The sequence below is a fragment of the Falco peregrinus genome, chromosome 3, assembly GCF_023634155.1.
Source record: "Falco peregrinus isolate bFalPer1 chromosome 3, bFalPer1.pri, whole genome shotgun sequence".
Lineage (NCBI taxonomy): Eukaryota > Metazoa > Chordata > Aves > Falconiformes > Falconidae > Falco > Falco peregrinus.
Window position 1 is genome coordinate 117,570,208 of NC_073723.1, and position 20,206 is coordinate 117,590,413.

The window sequence follows — 20,206 nt, forward strand, 5'->3', positions numbered from 1 at the left end:
CAAATCCTAATCCCACAGCAAAAGAATTAAATTACATACTTACTAGATATATTCTGTCAACACAGCTTCCCTTAACACCTAGAATTGTGAGTCACTTAGACCTTGAATTCATTCTCCACAAACGATTAGCAAGCTCTTTGGCAATGTTTCATCCCCCTTGATTGCCCTGGTCTCCTGTTTTCTTTCTCCCACAGCAAGAGTCCTTTTCACCAGGGATGGTAACAACCCCATGGCCCTCAGAGTCAGGGAGACAAGAGCAGGGACGTATGCTCCAGTGCCCCACATCTTTCACGGAAAAAATGGGAAAAATGTATGCTTACTGTGAGATTAGTATTGATTTAATGTTTTCTGTTCTTTGTAAAAGAACCAGGCTACATACAACAGTATAAACATATTTAGTACATACACAATTTAACATACAATAAAGACATATTCAGTAATGCGTGACTGTAGAAAAAATGTTACAAAAAGCACTCAAAGATGTGATCCTCACCCCTTAAAAAGGGTAAATTGCCTGTATGATGGTGATGCATGTTAATTCTCAACTTTGGTTCAATTTGTTTTTCTCTCTTCCACCCTGACACATAACATCCATGGACATCTTGGCATCGGGACAGGTACACTTGCAGATCTGGCAGATTGCGGTAAAACATCAGTGCAATTCTGTATTACTGATCTGCAGAAAATGTGCAGTTATTATATCTGGAAAGGTCTGATGGGTGCACACTGCTCCCTGGATTGTGCTGGGAATCACCTGTAAAAGCTGCACAGCTGTCTTTTCTATATAGACCCACAATTCAGAACTTTACGCAATCCTTTCCCCCATGTAGAACTATTGATCCCAAATACCTGCGGAAGCAGAGCACCAGACATCAGTCCCTTCTTTCACTCCCTAGTGCTCCTCTTTCTTGCGAGCGGCGGGGAATAACACGCAGCCGACTCAGTATGAGTGATAAAGCATGATTCACTTTATTAGCCCGAATAGCTCTTATTTATACAGTGTATCTAATTATGCATACTCAGCAGTCTATGATTGGCTAGAATCACTACCTACTCATTTACATGGTCCTCCTACTTGCGGTTAGCTAGCTTACATAACTTCTTTATCTTTACTGCACATACCTCCTTAGAGTCGTTTGTGAAGCTTGTTAAGGTCGTGGTGTACTTGCAATTCTACAGCCATCAGCATAGCTGGCAATTTCAGCTGAGGCCTAGTCTTGATAGCACCCCCGTTAGATTCGGCTCTGCTTGTACAAATGCTCTAATGATCTGTGACCCTTCTCATCCAGCCATTCTCCAACACTTTCTCATCAAAATAATCTGCTTAACATTGAATACCATTTCTTCTTTGTTGTTGCCTTTTTTTTTTTTTTATTACCCTTATTTTACTTGTACTGGAGCACTTTTTAAAAAGTCATAATCTGCTGTGTTTAACATTTCACTAAACAACAAAAGAAGAGTTAATACAAAATTTAAAAGATGGACTTTCAGAGAATGCTGGGGTAACTGAATTTCACATACATCAGATTCAGATGATACACATGAAAATGTTACTGTACCAGTCAATACTTTAGGACAATTTACTTTTGATTGAACTACTCCACTGATCCGTCCAGAGATACTGCATCAACTGGCAAGATTCCCACATTGGTTTTCAAAAGTGAAAAAGAAAATCTTCCTCTCCTGCCTCAATAAATATACAGCATCTTGTTTCGTAATACAGTGCTGTTACTATACTGGCTTTCACCTGGATGGATCTTGGAGTGGGCTCGGAGATTTATGAAGGTCCTTGAATCTACCCATAAATCCATCTGCAGGATGGTGCCTAAAAAAAGCAGGTTCTAAAACCAGGGCATCTCCTCAAAATGTTAACTCTTGGTTAGTTCAGTGAGTATTCTATTTTTACTTTCACACAGGAGGTGAGAAGAATCCTCCAAGTCTCTTAAGACTGAGGTATTAAAAAATGTTTGTGATCTAGAAATAGCTGCTATAGCTACCAATAGCTATTATTTAACAACAAAATGTGTCCATCTTGTATTAGAAACACAAACAACTACAAGAAGAAAACAATTTCAAAGCAAACTTCCTATTTTTGTTTGACTAATACACACTGGCTTGGGTCAGCGCTCACATACCTTAGCTATTAACAACCAAACAAGACAGAATTTGAAAAATCAGTAGCACAGTCACTGACTCTAAAATTACATTTGTGTTCATGTAATTCCCCTCCAATGCAAAAAGAAGCCAGCAGCTAAAAATTAAAGTAAGCCTTGCCACTGAAGAACTTGTAAGAATTTGAGACCTGATTTGGTTTCTAGTTCTGCTTAGATGTTACCCTTATAATTAGTCTCATGATTAATGGGACCAATTGTGTGTCAGAGCCTTTATAGGACCAGAGACTTAGCTGGTTACACTAAAAGCATGTAAGAAGTATGGAGTCGTGTATTTTGACAGTTAAAATATTTTGCATCTTGACTGGCAGTCCGAAGTTTAAAGTCTAATACATTGCCTTTGGATATTTGGGGATGGCGTTTAAAGTTGCTGTGTCCAGCACATTGTTTTGAGAGGTGATTTGGGTTTTTTTTGGGGGTGTGTGTGTGTTTGTTTTGATTTGGGTTTTTAGGTTTTTTTCTTTCTTTTTAATTTACTAGTATCCAGACACCTGCCTATATCTATTCAATAAAAACCAAGTAAGTTGCTATATTCACTGGTTGTGTTTTGTTAAAAATGCTCTGCTAACCTACATAGCAGAGATGATGACATCTTAACTGTAACCCCAGACCTCAAAGCACCTCTGTGTGGGCATGCATACCACACACACGTGTATAAATGGAGCCACTGGCCAGGTTTTAACACCTTCACACCCTTTATATGATCATACATGCTACTAATATTTCTACATGTGTGGAAAAATCTGAATTTCAAACAATCCAACAAAAGGCAAAAACCAGACTGCCTTCAGTTATTTGGTTGACATGTTAGCAGCAGCCTTGAAGAGAAGAAACACAATTTTTATGTGCACATTAAGAGCACTGTCAACTTAAGTTGGATCAAAAAATCTTAAATACTAACAAAAATGTTTTAATTATTTTTTAAAAAATCCTCAATAATAAACAAATTTGGAAATATGAATAATTTCCAGGCATTTCTGAAACAAAAAAACTTAGAAACCTAAAGATCCCAATGAAACAAAGGTGAACAGATTTCACTGTTTGAATGAAAACAGTGAAAGAAAGAAGGGGTTATTAAATTTTTCATTGATTCAGGATATTCTAAATCAACAGATAAATAGATGTTTCAAATATCACAGTCTGTAAAAGGTTTAAAAAAAGTCTGTGAGATATGCAATATAATTTGAAATTATCTAGAAAGGATATTTGGGAGTCTGTTCCCCCCACCCCCATCCATTTTATTGTAGGCATTTAACAGCATTTCTTCTAGCTAAGATCAGTGACTGCTTCCCAGTTGCATGGATTTTTCTCACCCGGCATGAAAATCTAAAAGCTTTAAAAAGAGTTTAAAAAGTTAAGATGATTATAAAACTACAAAAATGGGTAAGGAAACAAAGTCAGTGTTAATAATATAAAAGATTTTCTTAAAAAACATCCCGTTGGCTGGATTTTAAGTTGACATCCATTCAGTTCTTTCCTACCGAACATCTGATGCTTGCTTGCAAACTGTCACCAGAAATGGATATATTCATTTTTTAATGCCCAGAAATTGAAATGTGAGCCTTAATCTAGACACTCAAGGGTTCACTCAGTTTTTGAATGGTAAAAAATCAAAGCAACCCTCTCAGAGAGTTTTATTTTCTAGACAATCAAAAAGCTCCAGAATGCTCCAAGATCCACAAATATAGTTAGGTCACTTCTACAAATAAGGTTCAGTTTATAAGAATTTGTCATTTAAACTAGACTAAAGGACTTCAGTTATGAAACTGCCTTACAAAACATCAGTAAATGACCACACCTGGAAGATTTACAAGGTCTTGCACCAAGAGGTTAAATGCGCTACAAATACCAGTGCAGCATGTATTCCTTTCATGAAATACAGTGCAATTATGTGCAAAAAAGTACGTTAAAACGTATACTCCTAAACAAAGTCAATTACGCTGAGCTAAGACTTTAAGTAGTCTGCATGGCCTTTGAAAAGCTTTGAGAAAGTGATTATATTAGAAATAACTCTCCTAAAAACATTATTTTTGATTCTTCATTAAGCACCATGTGAATATTTTAAAACAGCTACATCATATTCTCAAAGCTTGTAGAGGCTGGATCTACAATGGAAGATTTCAGGAAAAAACATCCAAAAAACAAAGTGGAAAGCACAGCAAACAGATTTACATGAACATCTGGTCACAAGAATGCGGATAAACTACATCCGCTTCCAAATACAAAGGCTGAAGGACTCCACTGAAAACAAGGCAGCACAATATGACAGATCAATAGGAAACATCGATTTTGGTGGTCACTTGCCATCTGGAATGTGAACGGTGTACCCCCCACCCACACCCCCTACCCAGTGTTACACAAACCTTAACACTTCCATTCTCTACGCACAAGACACACAAGAACAATCTCTAAGACCAAAGCAAGCAGGTTGAAGTAAAATCACGGAAGGTCTCCGCAGTCATTCCTGCAGCTTTTACTACATACAGACTTTTGCAAGAGGTTAATCTTCCCTACTCCGAATGTCCTCATGGATTCAGAGTTTGCTAGCCCGCAGCTCAGCACAGCTCAGCTGTGTGAGAAGCCAAACCTGATAGTTTCATCGTGGCGCACTAGTCAGAACCATGCTCAGCCGATACTCCACATCTAGTGGCTTCTACCAGTATTTACAGCGAGGTGGCACCTTCATGCTAGAATGACCAGAAGTTGGGATGCCTGGTCACTAAACATCATTTTGGATCCCTATTTATAGTCTTGCCCCACTTCCATTAGCGAGTCCGTCTCCCCACAAACACAGATAATCTGTGGCTCTTTCTCAGGTGTTCTCATATGCAGAAGTCCGTCCTTTATCAGATAAGCCGATACCAAAAGGACACACCCTCTGATGTTGGATGGACTCAACAAAAATAAGAGTAGCAGTCCAGAAGACTAGCTCTGGTAGGCTGCAGGTGACATTTTAAAATTGCCAGCAAGATGTACAAGCCCACATTTTGCTCACATTTTCAAAAGTGCTAGGGACCCAAAACCACAGCAGGATTTTCAGAGGAGCTCAGCTCCAAATCTGGCATCTACATGAGTTGTCTCTGATGGTCTTAATTTAGATGACTCAAATAGGGGCTGCTACAGAGCCCTGAATTTTTTAAAGATCTTGTCCCAGTGATATTTCTGTGATGAAGTGTGTCAATATGATACTGTTCAGCTACTGCAAAGTCAAATCTACAGATGGCCTGGAACAGGGACCACTGAAGGTTATACAACCTAAATTACAGAAAATAAATGTAGCACATGATGCCAGTATCTTCTCGTGAAGGTGGCACTCATCAAGAACTTGGACCAGACCATTTCAAATCAAGTCTCTTTACCTACTGCTGTTTTCAGGAATCACTAGTAAAGTCACTTGTTTAAAAAGAAGCTTGTTCTTTCCTCATCCTACCTGATCTGGTAATGAGTTCTTAACTGTACTTGTGATATCAGAATCACCTCTCACACGCAAATTGCAACATCACCATAGGACTGCTGTTTCTCTGAAGGATGAAGCAGATAGAGAAGCTGAATTGTTCTTCTTCAGTATGTAAAATAAAAGCACAAGGCATGCAAAAACCAACCCTAACTGGTTAAATCAGAGGGCTCTTTGTTTTTTAGGTTCCATCTCACGTTTTCCAAGTGTAAAGTCTTTACACTAAAAAACCTGCAAGAAGCACTGTCTTAAGCGGGAGGAACTGCTCACTCTGTCAGCCACGTCTGTCTACAGGCTTCTGATCTAGCACTTACTCCAGCGAGAAAGACTCATACAATTTGCATTTTCATCAAACACTTACGAACCACATAGTAAAAAAAAGCATTAACAGTCTTATTTCACAGTATATTTCAGTTTTTGTCTCTTCATTAGGAAACAGTAGGTTACCCATAAGCAAACAGGCTTTCTGTTGGTGGTGTGTTTTCTTCTAAAGCTTCCTAGCTTGATTTTTGATAGCTTATATCAACTTGTTTCTGGAAAGGTAAAAAAAATCTCACCTCCTTTGAAAACCAACCTGTTATTTATCCTAGCAAAGAAACAGGAGGTCCACACTGGAGGCTTGTTGGTTTTTTTAAAATAAATACTTGGATAAATTTACATAACATAAAGCATGAGAGAGATCACTGAAGACTAGAAGAAAATATAGTCAAAGAGAAAGAAAAGGATTTGCATACAAAGAGGCTAGTAAAAACTTCTGAGATTTCCTACTCAATAGCTTCAAGAAGGGTATTCAGAGCTCTTTTATATGCATAGCTCAGATATTTATATTTATATTTAACTGCGCCTCATCTACACCACCTGTCAATCTGGCTATTTAATCTACCAGAATCAGAATTCCCCAGTAACCTGGCTGACAGCTTTTAACTTCTACTGTAAAAAGCTGAAAAGAATTGGGCAGTTCACTTAATCTAAACTGAGAGACCAGGACACTAGACACCATAACGTGTGCTTAATGTTTCTTAAGCCAAGACTACTAATGTTTAAATGACATGAAAGACACATCTGATGATCTGTAGTCCAAGCTCTTGAGAGAGGAAGATGCAGTAAAAACAATTCTGAAAGAGAAGCTTGTACTCTAAATACCTGCAATTAAGGACACGTGAAACACATTTATTCTGTCTATGCTTTCAGCAGCAGCATATTTTCATTATCCTGGTTTGTCTGCCCTGGTTTCCAGGTCAAATCCACCAAACAAACACTTAAGGTTCACAGTTTAGATAATACTGTCCTAATACAGCAGGATCACAACTTAGTTTAGAAAAGTCCCAAGATAATGAATGAAAACTACATTTCTTTTAACATAATCTTCAGAGAGAATATGGTGCCCCTTTCACATCAGGGATTAAAGACCATGACAGCATTATTTGAAGAAACTTGTTATCAAAACAACACAGAGGTGCTCCACCTGCAAAATCAAAACTAGGAGGCAGACACCCCACTGGAAATTGCTCAACTACAACCTCTGTGAACCCCAGACAGAAGATGCTTCACAGATTGCTGGTGCACAGCACTGAAAACTTAAAAAGTATTAAAAATTCCAGTTCTCCCCACTCTTCTATTAAAAAATGGAATAATAAAAAACAGCACAGTCTCACTAAATGGGCAAATACGCAGTTTTCTGTTGCAGACCGACCACTGTCGGGGACACTTTAAATGCTCCTGCTCTCCTCTCACTGCTACATAAGCGTTTCTCGGTCTGACAAACTCCTGTGGATTTCCTGCTTGTCATCACCATCGGCATCATCATCATCAGCTGGATCGTTTTCCTCTCCAGACTCCACATATATGGGCCAATCGTTATCGGCATCACCCTTCTCTTGGCCTTCTGATGAAGGTTCCATTAGGCTGAGGTTAATGGGCATCGAGTCCTCGTGGGTAGTGGTCACACAGGTGCAGCTGTCGCACAAGCCAAAGCGTCGCAATCCTTGGGACAGGCTACTTGTGAATGTTCTCCTGCAACCTTTACAGATAATTGGCTTGTTTGATCGATGCACCTGAAGTTAAAAATAGAACACTTTGGTAAAAAAGGCAAATCTGCCTTCTTGCTTTAGCTCTTTCTGGGCTGCTGGTTTGCATATATTCCTAGAACAGAAAAACAACTACACTTGAGCAAAAGGGCAGACAATCCCATCACATTTTCAGCGAGCGACAAGGATTTGGGGCTACCTAAGTACTAATGAACCAAATATCGGCAGCTTCACTTATTATTAGAGCAACAATCATTTTGTCCAACATATTTTGGGAAATACGGTCGGGAAATGCCAAACTACTTTTAAAAATTTCCTGATAGATATAATCTTTCAAACTTACACTTAAAGCATGACTCCGAAGGTGTTCCTGCCGAGTGAAACGTTTCCCACACGTCTCACAGGGGTAGGGTCTCTCACCTGTGTGAGAGCGAATGTGCCGTTTTAGTATTCCTTTCTGTTTAGCCGTGTAGGGACAGAACGGACATTTGTGAAGCTTGATTGGCACAACTAACACATCACCTTTTGGAAGAAAAACACAACACATTAGATTAGGCAGTTCACCAACATTAGCTATGTTGGCTTCTCATCCTCCTCGCTGCAAATCTGAGTCAAGATAATTGCACGTTCCCCTCTCTTTGTACTTGGCTTACCTGAAATTTCTGTAGGTTGGGCAATTTCAGGAGACATTCACGCTACTGCAGATGATCAAGTCCCTTGAAAACCAGCCTGCCTATACTTATAGAGCTGATACTTTAAGGGAGTTGGCTCACAACAGAAAAACAAATTAATTATTTTAAGAAGCCATTTAATTCAGTGCCAAAATTTGCTTTTAGTGCAGTGGGGTCTCTGCGCTACTTCAGCCATAGAAAGTCTCCTACTTTTTTTTTTTTTTTTTTTTTAACGATCCTATTAGTGTTAAACAGCATTAGAAACTAAAATCTTTAAGACAAATTACAGGCAGAAGTAGCATGGATGTTTCCCATGTGCTTTCACAAAGTGCATAGATGTGGATGTGGGGAACCCACCTGAAAACATGAGTGCTTGTTCCTACTGCCATTCACTTCAGCTTTTCTATTGGTAATAACAAGATGAAGGACTCAAATATATTTGCTGATGATATTTTACTTTTCCTAAAAATCAAACTATATGCACACAAGTAATATGTAATTTATGAAATCAGATGGAAGAAGAGAGAATTCAATTTGGACGATCACATTTTACATAAACGTGGGTATTGCCAAGGTTTTTAGCATCAGCCGATATAAGCTTCCTTTCCAGTATAAAGGTTGAGATGTTACCCTAGAAGATTAGCTTTTCCTGTTTCAGGTACAGACTCAGAAAAGTGTTTGTGTATCAAGCCTTGAGCTCTTCAACAGTTACACCAAAGTAGGTGGAGCTATAGAACATTGCCTGTGCTAAGGTTTGTCCAACCCAGTCTCCAAAAACCGAGCACCTGGTGTTAATGTGCGAGTGAAATCAACCTCACCCAATTTGGGACCTTTACAAGGTATTGCTAATCCCTGCTAAGCATTTAGAGCTCCGTTTAAAGAAATAAAAGAAAACCAGTTCTTAGACCTGCCTTGCTTCCAGGCCCTCTAGAGGTGCCAGTTTACCCTCTATCAGCTGTGAAGGGGACCAGGATGACTGGAACAGATGTAGACACCTGAAAGTAAGCGGTATTCATCCCATCTGTCAGCCTGAAAGTGTGAAAACACTGTTCTTTTATCAGGACCTTGTACTTCTCATTCCTGGCATCTTCAGGTAGCAGGACCATTAAAAGCTGAGAAGAGATACTTCCATTCTACCAAATGCTTACAATGTTCAGTTTTAGTAGAGAAACATGACTAATGCAAGGTTTGGGTTTTTTTTTCCCGCCACTTCTATTTAAAGCACATCTACTATTAGCATTTCTAATACGTTGTCAAAACACTTGATGTCCTCTAGCAAATTCTAGAAGCACTTCCCTTGTAATGATTCATTAATAGTCTGAAGATTTTAAGAGGGAAAAAGTAAGCAAAGTTTGCATGTTAAGATGCTCTTGCCTTGCTACATGTCAAAACCCATAGGTGCGATCTGGTGACAGCACTCTGCGCTGATTACTTTAGTCGCTGGTGACTTTAGGACTGAGTTTGTGATTTTATCAGGTTCCTTAGTTTAAAGCAGTGAGAGAACATACTGGTTTTATTGGCTTTAAGATCACACAGGCATGCTTGAGCTGGAAATAACATGAATGTAAGCTTGCTATCTAGAGTATTCAGTGAAAGATTTCCTGCTGCCCACACCGTTCCTACATCTGTCACATCCTGAACAGCTCTGGTGTTTGTCAGAGCTGCCTCTCATCTTACTAAGGCAGTTTGGACGAGGCAAGTTGTGCACCAGCATTACCATAAGCAGATAAAATGCCCAAATCCTTATTGTCCACTTCAGGAGAAATGCATATGGATATGATCTTCTTCTTCTCCAGGTCCCCGACACTGCTGCTTGGAGATATTCCTGCCAACGTGAGACATCCCAACAAGTGCTGCGCTTGGGAAAGCAGTGAAACCTCAGGTGACCAGCAGCTGAAAAGTGAGTCTGAAAAGTAAGTCTGCCTTTAGAGGTAAGTCTCCTCTTTATGCAATACCACAGAGTTTAAAGCTTTCAGTGCTCTTAAATAATTTCTAGGTATCGCTCTGTATGAATAAAGCTGATGTCTGCTCTTTTGAAGTTCAAAGTATAACAGCGAACAGATTTATCATCTAGCAACCGATGCGCTGGCAGGAGCTCCAGTGGAATAAGCTACTTCTGCTCTGTCAGGTTCTACATCAGATCCCTCTTGTGGCAGCTCAATTTATCCTTCTGATTGCTCTTTCTAACGCTAACATGAGAGGAAGATTCTTTTTAAAAATTCGCCTGCCATTCAACAAGGTCCCAAATGAGATAGATTGTTTATTAAAGCAGTATCACCAACACTCACGCTCCAGCACCTCTTTCAAAGAGACTGTAAAAGCTGTTCGGAATACTTACCTCCCAAATGCTGCACTGAATAAATGAGTACAGCTTTCTTTTGAAGTCCAGAACAATAGTTTATTTTGCTACGGCATATATAGTCAGCAATATATTCCTGAACAAGAACGAGTGTAACAAAGGAAATAGCACAACTAAGCAGTTTCCTCCTCAGTTATACAGACTACAGCCCCCCAGAGTCCTCTCACCTGTGTCCTCACCATACCAGTCGCTGTGAATGTCCATCATGGAACTCATGGCTACCCCTGCATCCTCTGGCCTACCCTCAAAGCCCCGGACAAAGTGATGAACCACATCATCCTTTCTCTGAGCTGAGCTGTTGCGCAACAGGGCCTCTAGGAATTGTTTCATATGATAGTTATTGCAGGCCAGGTCCATCGCCTGCCCGCCGTGCAGCCCCTCTTCCATCTGCTCGAGGGACAACGGAGTCTGATACTGCGGCAGCCGTTCGCCCACTTCTACCTCTACTTCATCTGAGTCAAACTCCACTTTGGGTTCCACCCCCTTAGGCAGCGAGGAATTAACGTCATCTGGAGAGTCACTGCTTACAGGGTCTCTGACCACAAGCTCCAGGGGATGGCAGCTGCTGCACTCACCGCAGGGAGGATCTCTCTGGCAATCCGAAATCCTTTCCTTTTCCTGCAGGGAAGAGACAGAGGCAGAGCACTGGCTCTTGGAGCCGTACGAGGTGCCCTCTCTCGCAGAACTAGCGCTCCCACTATCAGCCTGATAGAAAGCAGCTTCTCTCTCTATTTTCCTGCAAATATCTAACGAAGACCTTATATACGTTTTGCAGAAGTTGACCACATCGGTCATCTGCAAATAGCTAGCTGCAGACATCACCTCAATCACGTTTTCCCCACAGAGATCCAGCTTCCCGGAGTAGAGGAAATCGAGGATGATGGAGAAAGCCTCCGAGGTGACAATGTCCAGAGAAGCGGTGCTGTGGCGTCCACTATCTTGGATGTAGTGGATCAGGAGGGCTCGGAAATAGCCACTGTTGGCAAACAGGATGTTTTTGTGCGCTTTGAAGATCCTCCCCTCCACGATAATGCTGCAGTCGCAGAAGAAGTCCCTCTTGCGCTGCTCGTTGAGCTCTCCCAGGAGCTTGGCATAGTACGACTGCATCTCCATTGCTCCTGCTGCCGGGGTTAACGAGAAGGCACGGTCAGCCGCAGGGTCCCGCCACACGCCGGCCTCCCCCCGCAGCCGCCGGGAGCTCCTGCGGCCCGCGCCTGCCTCTGCCCCCGCCGGGCACAGCCACTGTGCCGCGCTTCCACCGGCCCGGCCCGGCCCCGGCCGCCGCCCCCCGGCCGCTCGGCCCCTCACCTCCGCGGCCCCTCACCTCCGCGGCCCCTCACCTCCTCCGCCCCCCGGGCCGGGCCGGGCCGCTCGGCCCCTCACCTCCTCCGCCCCCCGGGCCGGGCCGCTCGGCCCCCCACCTCCGCGGCCCCTCACCTTCGCCACCACCACCGCCGCCCCCCTGCCGCTAGCCCCTCACCTCCGCCGCCAGCCGCCCGGCCGCCGTACCGCCGGCCGCCTCCCGGCAGGGGAAGTGACGTCACGGGGGGGCGGGGCCTGCGGGGTGAGGGGTCGGTAAATATTGGTGACGTCAGACCGCCAAGATGGCGGAGGGGTGAGTCTGGTGCTGCTGAGGGGGCAGCGGCGCCGGGGCCGGGGGGCGGCGGGCGGGGCGGGGGTCGGGGGGAAGGCCGCGGGGGGGTGGCCGGCCGGCAGCGGTCCGGGCGGGGAGCGGGATGGGCGCGGGGCAGGGCCGCCGCGGCCTGGGGGCTGCCTGACGCCCGTGTGCTGTGGCAGGGAGGACGCGGGCTGGTGGCGGAGCTGGCTGCAGCAGAGCTATCAAGCCGTCAAGGAGAAGGTAGGAGGCGGCGGGCCGGGCCTGGGGGATGCCCCGGTTCCGGTGCCCCGGGCTGGGCGGGCTGAGGCAACCGTGGCGCTGGCCGTGTCCCTGTGAGTGCTGTACCGCGCTCCCTGCGGGCTGCGGCGCCGGCTGGGCCGTGGCCGCCACAGTGGCTTTGGCAGCGGCGGTGGCTTTGGCAGCGGCGGCTCCGATGAGCCCTGAGCCCTGCCTTGGTGACTGCCCCACGGCCGAGGAGGGCAAGCGGCTGCAGTGCAGCCCCTGGCCCCGGCGGGCGTCCGACAGGCGCGCGTAGCGGGAGTTCTGATGTATTTGTTCCAACTCCGGGAGCCGGGACTGCTCTGCTGGGACCTTCTAGCTCAGGGGAGCAGCGCTGGGCTCCATTGATGTGAAGTTCACCACTTGAGCAGGAAGGGCTTGCGCTTACAGCATCGCTTTCTGATGTGTAATTTCCTGCCTGTGACAACATTGCTTATGTTAATTACACACAAAACTCAGAACAAGGCTTTTCCTAACTTGTCTTCCCCTTCTTAGCGCAAAAACCCCACTGTAATGTGTTTTGGGCATAGCAGTTTCCCATTGTTGCACTGGTTATTACAGTCTTAGCCGTTGCACGAGTTGGGGTAAGTGCTCAGCTGGATTAAAGCCTCTTGCCCTTTAATCCTTGTACTGTGCCAGGTGTTCCCACAGTGACTGTGACTTTGTTGGAGAGCAGAAAGGTTACACAATCTATTTGTCATCTTCTTACAGTCCACAGAAGCTTTGGAATTCATGAAACGGGACCTGGCTGAGTTCACTCAAGTAGTGCAGCATGATACGGCCTGCACTATCGCTGCTACAGCCAGTGTGGTCAAAGACAAGCTGGCAGTGAGTATAGGAGTGAGAGAGCTGGGATTCTTGTTGCAGGAAGAAAAGTGGGGGGTGAATAGCATGTACTTGCATTTGAGGGCTCAGTCCTCTGAACAAACCCCAACGTATAACCACAAGCTTCAGGTTTCAGACTTTCTCCCTGTTGCAGGTTTGGTGCTGACCACTGTGTGGGATTTCCTTGCTGTAGTGTTGAGAAACCTCTGGAGACAAGTGGAGAGAGGTTTCTAGTGCCTTCCCTCTCCCTGTGTGCCATCTAGGTGGCATCCTGGCAGCGTCACTGTAGCGTGACATCAGGTCTCCATGCAAGCTGTCAGCCGTAGCCCTGCACAGCTGCTGTGACAGCCCAGCTCCCCAACTGGCCAGTCCTGAAACCTGGCTGTGTCCTTCCTGGCAAAGCCTAGGCTCAGTTCCACGTGAACCTATTACAAGGCCTGCCTGCACACCCCCTCCCACCTGGGGCTAGTGCCTGCCATCACACCCTGCTAGCCCAGGGCTGGCCACATAGTCACCTTATTAGCACTTTTTTGAAGGGAGAGACTTCTTGCTTCCTTAAAGGAACATAATCAGTAAAGACAGACTTGTCCTGCTGCTGCAGGCACTGTTACTTACACTCCGCTTCTTTTTCTCTTGAAGAGGGCAGAAGGTTCCTCAGGTGCAACTGAAAAGGTGAGGAAGGGGCTCTCTGACTTCCTGGGTGTCATCTCAGACACGTTTGCTCCCTCGCCGGATAAGACCATTGACTGCGATGTCATAACACTGATGGCAACGCCCACAGGTACCACAGAGCCCTATGACAGTGCCAAGGTGAGTGCCCCATTCCCGGAGCTTCTCTCCAGGATGTGGAATCCTGAGCCCTGTCCTCTCAGGGCTCTGCTGCTGCCCCTACTGACAGCTCTGCCCTGTGTGTCTTCTCCTCCAGGCTCGCCTCTACAGCCTTCAGTCAGACCCAGCCACCTACTGCAATGAACCTGATGGTACGGTGGGGCTTGGCAGTGCTGCAGAGCCAAACTGGCCCTTGTGTGGCGTCTGTGGGCCATCCTGGATTGCCCAGAGCCTTTTGCCAGCAGGCCTGCTGGCTTGACTGTAGATGAGGTTGCCGTGTATAGAGAGCAGATCTGTCTCTTGTGTTGGGGACTAGCTTAGACTGAGAGTTTGCTGGGCCAGTTTAAACTGCTGCTACAGCTGGCACTGTGTGGCCTTGTGCTGGCAGAGGGCCCACGACACTGGGTGGGTGCAGAGATCCACGTCTCCCTCTTCCTTTGCCCCTTGCTCAGCCCAGCTGGTCTGTAGCATCTTATCAATGAAACTTCCCAAAACTGTTCCTGCCTTGTTTGTGCCATGGATTGTTATCTCTGTGCTTGTCCTGTACAGGCCCTGCTGAGCTCCTTGAGGCCTGGCTCACTCAGTTTAACCTAGAGGAGAAGAAAGGGGAGATCGCGGAGCTGTTGGCAACCAGCCCTTCCATCCGGGCTCTCTACACCAAAATGGTAAGGCCCTGCCTGGCTCCTGTAGTGGGCACCTTCTGACTTGAGGTGTGGTGCAGGGAAGCCCTGAGCTGCTTGGGCCCTGCAGTTGGTGGTAGAAAGGACTGCAGTTGTATGGTATAGATGTTAGACAGCATATTGTATTCTTCTTCCCTGCTTGTTTGTCACTGGCTTGGAACAGAAGTTCCTCTGTAGCTGTCCAGTGTGTGTCAGACCGTCTGCCAGTGCATACCTGAGGCTTCATCCCAGGTCTGTGCACCTGCAAAGGCAGGTGTCTTGCACAGGTTACAAGGGTAGCTGCAAGGCTTGGGAGGAGAGAGGAGCAAGGCGGCAACCGCAGCGCTCCCTCTGAAGTGACTCATTGCATTTCCCTGTCACTCCCAGGTCCCTGTGGCTGTGTCCCATTCTGAATTCTGGCAGCGCTACTTCTATAAAGTGCATCGCCTGGAGCAGGTAGGTCAGGAGGTGGGGGTCTTCCTCAGTGGGTAGGCGCTCCCGCCAAGGAGCTCTCTGATGGAGACGGAAGAGGCAGAAAGATACATCTCCTGGAAAAGCAGGGAACTGGGATGCCTTGTCTGCATTCTTGTTGTCGCTGACACTGAAATGCCTGGGGAAGGAAAGGGCTGGAGACGTGAGCAGCTGCTGACGTAGAATTCCCTGCAGGATGAAGCCCGGAGGGAGGCTCTGAAGCAGCGAGCGGAGCAGAGCATTCACCAGGAGGAGCCAGGCTGGGAAGAGGATGAAGGTGGGTCAGATGGCCGGGGGTCTGTGGGAGGGCTCGTGCAGACCTCAGCAGCTCTCAGAGAGGGTGGTGGCTCCTCCTCGCTGCCGCATACACAGCTCCCAGCCCAGCCGCTGCCAACCCTGCTGCACTGTCAGCTGCTGCTGCTGCGCTTGTTGAAACATCTCTCGCTTCTCTTCTGCCTTCCTACAGAGGAGTTCTTGGGGATGTCACCCCTGCCTTGTGCAAACGTGAAATTTCCAGGAGCAGCAGAGAAAGAATCTGCCCCCGCAGCCCTGGAGGGAAGCCACCCCACTGCTCACAAGGGACCCTCAGAGGAGAGCTGGGCCGTCCTCCCTCCAGAGCTGGCCCCAGCAGAGGGGAGCCCCTCTGAGAGCAGTGAGAGCATCTCCCTTGTGACTCAGATTGCAAACCCTGCTTCTGTGCCTGCTGCACAGCTACAGACTGGAGCGCAACCAGCTGGGACCAGAGACCTCTCCCAGAGGCTGCTGGAGGCCACCGTGGAAGAGCAGAGCTCCCTGCCAAAGTCCCCAGAACCTGGTCATCTTTCTGCACCTGCCCGGGAGTCAGCAGCATCCTCAGAACAACCAACTGTTACAGAGCTCAAAGAGGTGGAAAGCAAAGCCCAGGGCAGGACAGAGACTCTGAAAGAGGAAGGACCAACAGATCTACGTGTCTTCGAGCTGAACTCGGATAGTGGGAAATCCACTCCCTCCAACAATGGCAAGAAAGGTGTGTATGTGGGGCCCGCACAGGGCCTGGAAATCTGCTGGGGGTGGCAGCTTTTGGGGAAAGGGTCCTGATTTTATGATGATGGGGAGGAGAAAAGGGATTTTGCCGGAATCGCCCAGGAAGGTTAGAGTCAAAGGCCGTCTAATGGCCAAAACTGAAGTGGAAGCAGATCCTTAGGCTGTTGGGCAGGGTCAAGTCAGTCACATCAGATAGTGACAGTTTGCTCTTGGCAGGCAGCTGGGCTGATGCCACAGGTGGCTCTGTCCTGAGCACTCTGCTGAGCCCCATTCTGTGCTCCCTCAGGAGAGCAGAGGTTGAGAAGCCTCCAGGACCCTGACATGTTGCAGCTCTGGCTGATGTGATCTGGAAACCTTTCATTTCAGGGGATACTGCCTCCCGCAGAGCCTGCTGCAGGTCCCCCAGCGTAATGGTTATGTTGGTTATAGGTTTATAAAGTCACTGGAAGCAACCCAAGGTCCAGCGAGGTGGGCAAGTATCATGCACTGGGGCTGCGAGCAGAATAAAATGAGACAAGAAATCAGAAGTCTGCTGGCTGAGCGGAGTAGGCCTTTGGTCCCTGGCCTGCTGGGTGCTGGGGCACGGCTGTGGTCCGTGTAGGGAATGTGGCAGTTCCTCCCCGCTGCGTGTTGCCCCTAGGAGCATCCCTGCTGCTCCTCTACTCTACCTCAGGGGGTTGTTCTTTCTGTTGGGGCCTATGACAGTCCCCATAGCTAAGTCGCTGCTGTCATTACTTACCTGTTGCGTCTTCTGTGTGACTGAAACGTGACACATCCTAGCTCTCCCAGGCCAGAGGGGAACGTGGCTCAGCGTTCACGTCTCCCGCTTGTTCTGAACCAGCCCTTGCTGCAAGGGAGGTGCCGTTCAGTCCGTCCCACCTCTGTTACCTGGCAGCCCGCTGTGGGGGATGGGGGAGGCCTTCTTCCCTCAAACAGGAGCCTCTCGAGTGCCAGTGCTTGGGCAGCTGTGTGCTTTGGGCAGAGTGACTGGAGAGCACGTGCAGCTCTGATGGCTCGGTGGCGATGTTTGTGGTTGCAGGCTCCAGCACTGACATCAGTGAGGACTGGGAAAAAGACTTTGATTTGGACATGACTGAAGAGGAGGTGCAGCTGGCGCTCTCGAAGGTGGAAATGTCTGGGGAGGTGAGTCGAGGGGAGGTGCTCACTCCAATAGGCAAGAAGTTTGCTCCCAGAAGCCATCAGCAACTCCTTGGGGTGATGCTGCATGAGCTCTGCCGTCGCTGGGTGCCTCCCCTGGGAGGTGGAGAGAGGGAGAGAGACTGCAGTGCCTCAGAGCAAGGGGGCAAAATCCCTCTGCTCGAGCTGTGCCGGGGGCGCAGGCTGCGCGGCAAGGCAAGTTGCAGCGTGACGTGGCTGCCGCTCCGGAAGGGCAGTGCTGCAGCAGGCAGCTGCCTGCCTAGAGCAGCTCGCAGGGGGCTGCTCCGAGGTGGGGCTCGCTCTTTGAGGGTGCAGGCTTGGGGTGGGATCTCGCAGTGGGAGTCACGGCTGTCAGCTGGAGCAGAGAGCAGCTGTCTGGACATGCTTAAGGAGGGATGAGTGTGCAGGTTCCCCAAAGGGAACAGAGCAAGCGAAGCCCTGTTGGGAGGGTGTGGGAGCAGGAGGATGTGTCAGGCTTCGTGCTGACTCAGTGCCCCGGGCAGGAGCATCTCGCGACAGATGGCTGTTGAGTTACAGAAACAGAGGGATGTTATTCTTGTTTGCAGCTGGAAGATGAAGAGTGGGAAGACTGGGAATAAAGCGACTGCTTCCAGTGTGTGTCACAGGCTCATTTCCACCATCGAATGTGAATTAAATCACAGACTGGCTGTTCCTTTGTGTGTAACTCTGCTGGGGATTGCAGTTCCAGGCTGGAGGAGTTTCATTCCTGCTAAATCCTGTGGGCAACTCAAGCGACCCCTTCAGACCTGGAGGAGGAGGAAGCAGGAGTTCACTCGTACAACTTAGCTGCTAGGGAGCCCATCTTCTCAGTAGGTCCTAGAGACTGGCCAAGCCCAAACTGACTGCCCCAAAAGTGTCGGGTGGGGGCAGATGCGACACGTGAGGGGTCCCTAGGGTGAGCTGGGCGCTCGGGCACCTGGCAGGATTGCTTGGTGCCGCTGGACTGCCGGCTGGCTGATTTGTTTGCTTGTGTGTGCGCATGTAGTCTGCAGTACAGCAGTTCAGTGGCTCTTGGCTGCAAGCTGTGCCTGCTCGCTCGCCGCTCTGCGCTGCTGGCCAGGCCATCCCTGGAGAAAGCCCCTGTGCAGGGGGTGGCTGGGGGCTGGAGATGCTGCAGTAGAAGCCCCTTCTGCTGTGCCACTCGTTGCTGCAGAGAAAGGCAGTTGGCTTGTGGCTTTGACCCAAAGCTGGGCTGTGCCAGAAGAAGCCAAATGCCCTGCCAAACCCTAGCTTGTGCCTGGCTTTTCGTCTTGGAAGCTTTTTCTAATGGAAACTGCTGTTTCCTGCTGCAAGAGCAGCAGCTTCTCCAAGAGCCAAGGCCTGCTGCTTCCCCCTTTGCAGCTGCACTGCCTTCCTCTACTGGATTTTGTGTATTTCTAGTTAAATTCTCCAAGCAAAGTACTTGTGGCTTGCTCTTACTTGAGCCCTTCTGGGCAGGCAGTGATTTGGGTCATGCTGGGAGCAGAACCTCTCTGTTGTGGTGCCCAGTTCAGCCCTTGCAAAGCCCCAGTCTGGCCTGCTGACCACTTCAGCTTCTGCCTTTGGCACCAAGGGGCTCAGCGTTCCCTCTCCCAGCCCAGGGGAGGCAGAAGCACCTGAGCGTGGGGTGTAGCTGTTGGCTGAGGCTGTCCCCGCTCGTTTGACTCCCCTCGTGCCACCTGCACCAGGCCCCACGGCCACCAGGGTCACAAGCTTTGCTGTGCTCACTTGGGTTCTTTCACTGAAGCCCCCTGTGACTGCTTGCAATGCTTCCCTCGGACCCACAGCCCCCGCCTGTGGGGCAGTTCCCTTCTAATGTCACAAGATGCTCCTTAGTGGATGTTGCTAATATACGATTATCCTAAAGGGACAGAACCCTCACTACTGTCTCTGGCCTTTTGGGTGGTGGTTTTATATGTGCTACCTTTGTCCTTCTGCCTCTTCCCAGGGGTGCTTCATTGGAGCTGTGGATTTCCTTCTGCTTTTGGATAACATTAACCTAGGTGCACTTGGAAGAGTTGGGATTTGGGGTTTTTTTTCCCCCACTTTGGGGAGATTCTCAAGCACAGCTGCCTGTGCAGATGGATTGGTGGCAGCGGTGACTTCAGACGCTTACACAAGAACGTGTCTGTCCTGCAAAACCCGTGAGGGTGTGGGACTGAGCTGCAACTCCTCCCTCGTGGTGCACGGTGGGCCCAGCAGAGCCTCTGAAATGTGCTGCAGCCTCACCCTGTCCTGGACTCAAATTTAGCTGTAGCGGGAAAACTTGTGGGTGACACCAGCGGGGGTGGCTGTGCAAGGGGCTGGGGGCTGTGTTCTCTCGGGGTTGGATGGTGTCACAGCTGGATCCCTGGGCCTGCAGCAGAGCTCCAGAGGGTGCAGTGCTCTCGTCTGTGTCACTTGATTTTTTTTCTCTTTAGTCAAATTAACCGTTTGGTTGTCTGTGCAATATTCTGTTCTGAAGTACTCTGCATCTCCCTGAGCCTTTTCTAGCTGGGGTGAAAACCAGGAACAATTCTAACAGCTGGTAGTTTTGTAACAATGACTTTCTCCAAACCTTTTACAGACTTGCAGTTAACAGCAATTAAAGGAATTCTACAGAGTCTCTGCCTGTGTCAGGTGTTATTCCCTTGGCCTGTGGGGTGGGGGTGGCTGCCTCAAGA

General features: G+C 47.8%; 2 protein-coding genes across 12 annotated transcripts; one reads left to right on the plus strand and one right to left on the minus strand.

The window, feature by feature from the left end:
- Positions 1–4,355: 4,355 nt before the first annotated feature.
- ZBTB8B (zinc finger and BTB domain containing 8B) lies at positions 4,356–12,228 on the minus strand. Of its 11 annotated transcripts, XM_055800393.1 has the most exons (6): positions 12,163–12,228; positions 11,505–11,803; positions 10,850–11,300; positions 10,041–10,229; positions 7,996–8,174; positions 4,356–7,679 (listed from the first exon to the last, which is right to left on the minus strand). In XM_055800393.1, the coding sequence occupies exons 2-6, from the start codon at positions 11,793–11,795 to the stop codon at positions 7,362–7,364; spliced, it is 1,428 nt and encodes a 475-aa protein (XP_055656368.1). In that variant the 5' UTR covers positions 11,796–11,803; positions 12,163–12,228; the 3' UTR covers positions 4,356–7,361. The 11 variants fall into 11 exon arrangements, 10 of the variants coding, with proteins under 10 accessions (XP_055656368.1, XP_055656363.1, XP_055656364.1 ...); XM_055800388.1 differs by having other exon boundaries at positions 10,850–11,803; positions 12,163–12,227; XM_055800389.1 differs by having other exon boundaries at positions 10,850–11,803; positions 12,129–12,184.
- Positions 12,227–20,148, plus strand: BSDC1 (BSD domain containing 1). Its single transcript, XM_055800404.1, has 11 exons — positions 12,227–12,297; positions 12,480–12,540; positions 13,291–13,407; positions 14,044–14,214; positions 14,330–14,384; positions 14,782–14,897; positions 15,279–15,347; positions 15,558–15,639; positions 15,829–16,368; positions 17,425–17,528; positions 18,110–20,148. The coding sequence occupies exons 1-11, from the start codon at positions 12,287–12,289 to the stop codon at positions 18,140–18,142; spliced, it is 1,359 nt and encodes a 452-aa protein (XP_055656379.1). The 5' UTR covers positions 12,227–12,286; the 3' UTR covers positions 18,143–20,148.
- Positions 20,149–20,206: the final 58 nt, after the last annotated feature.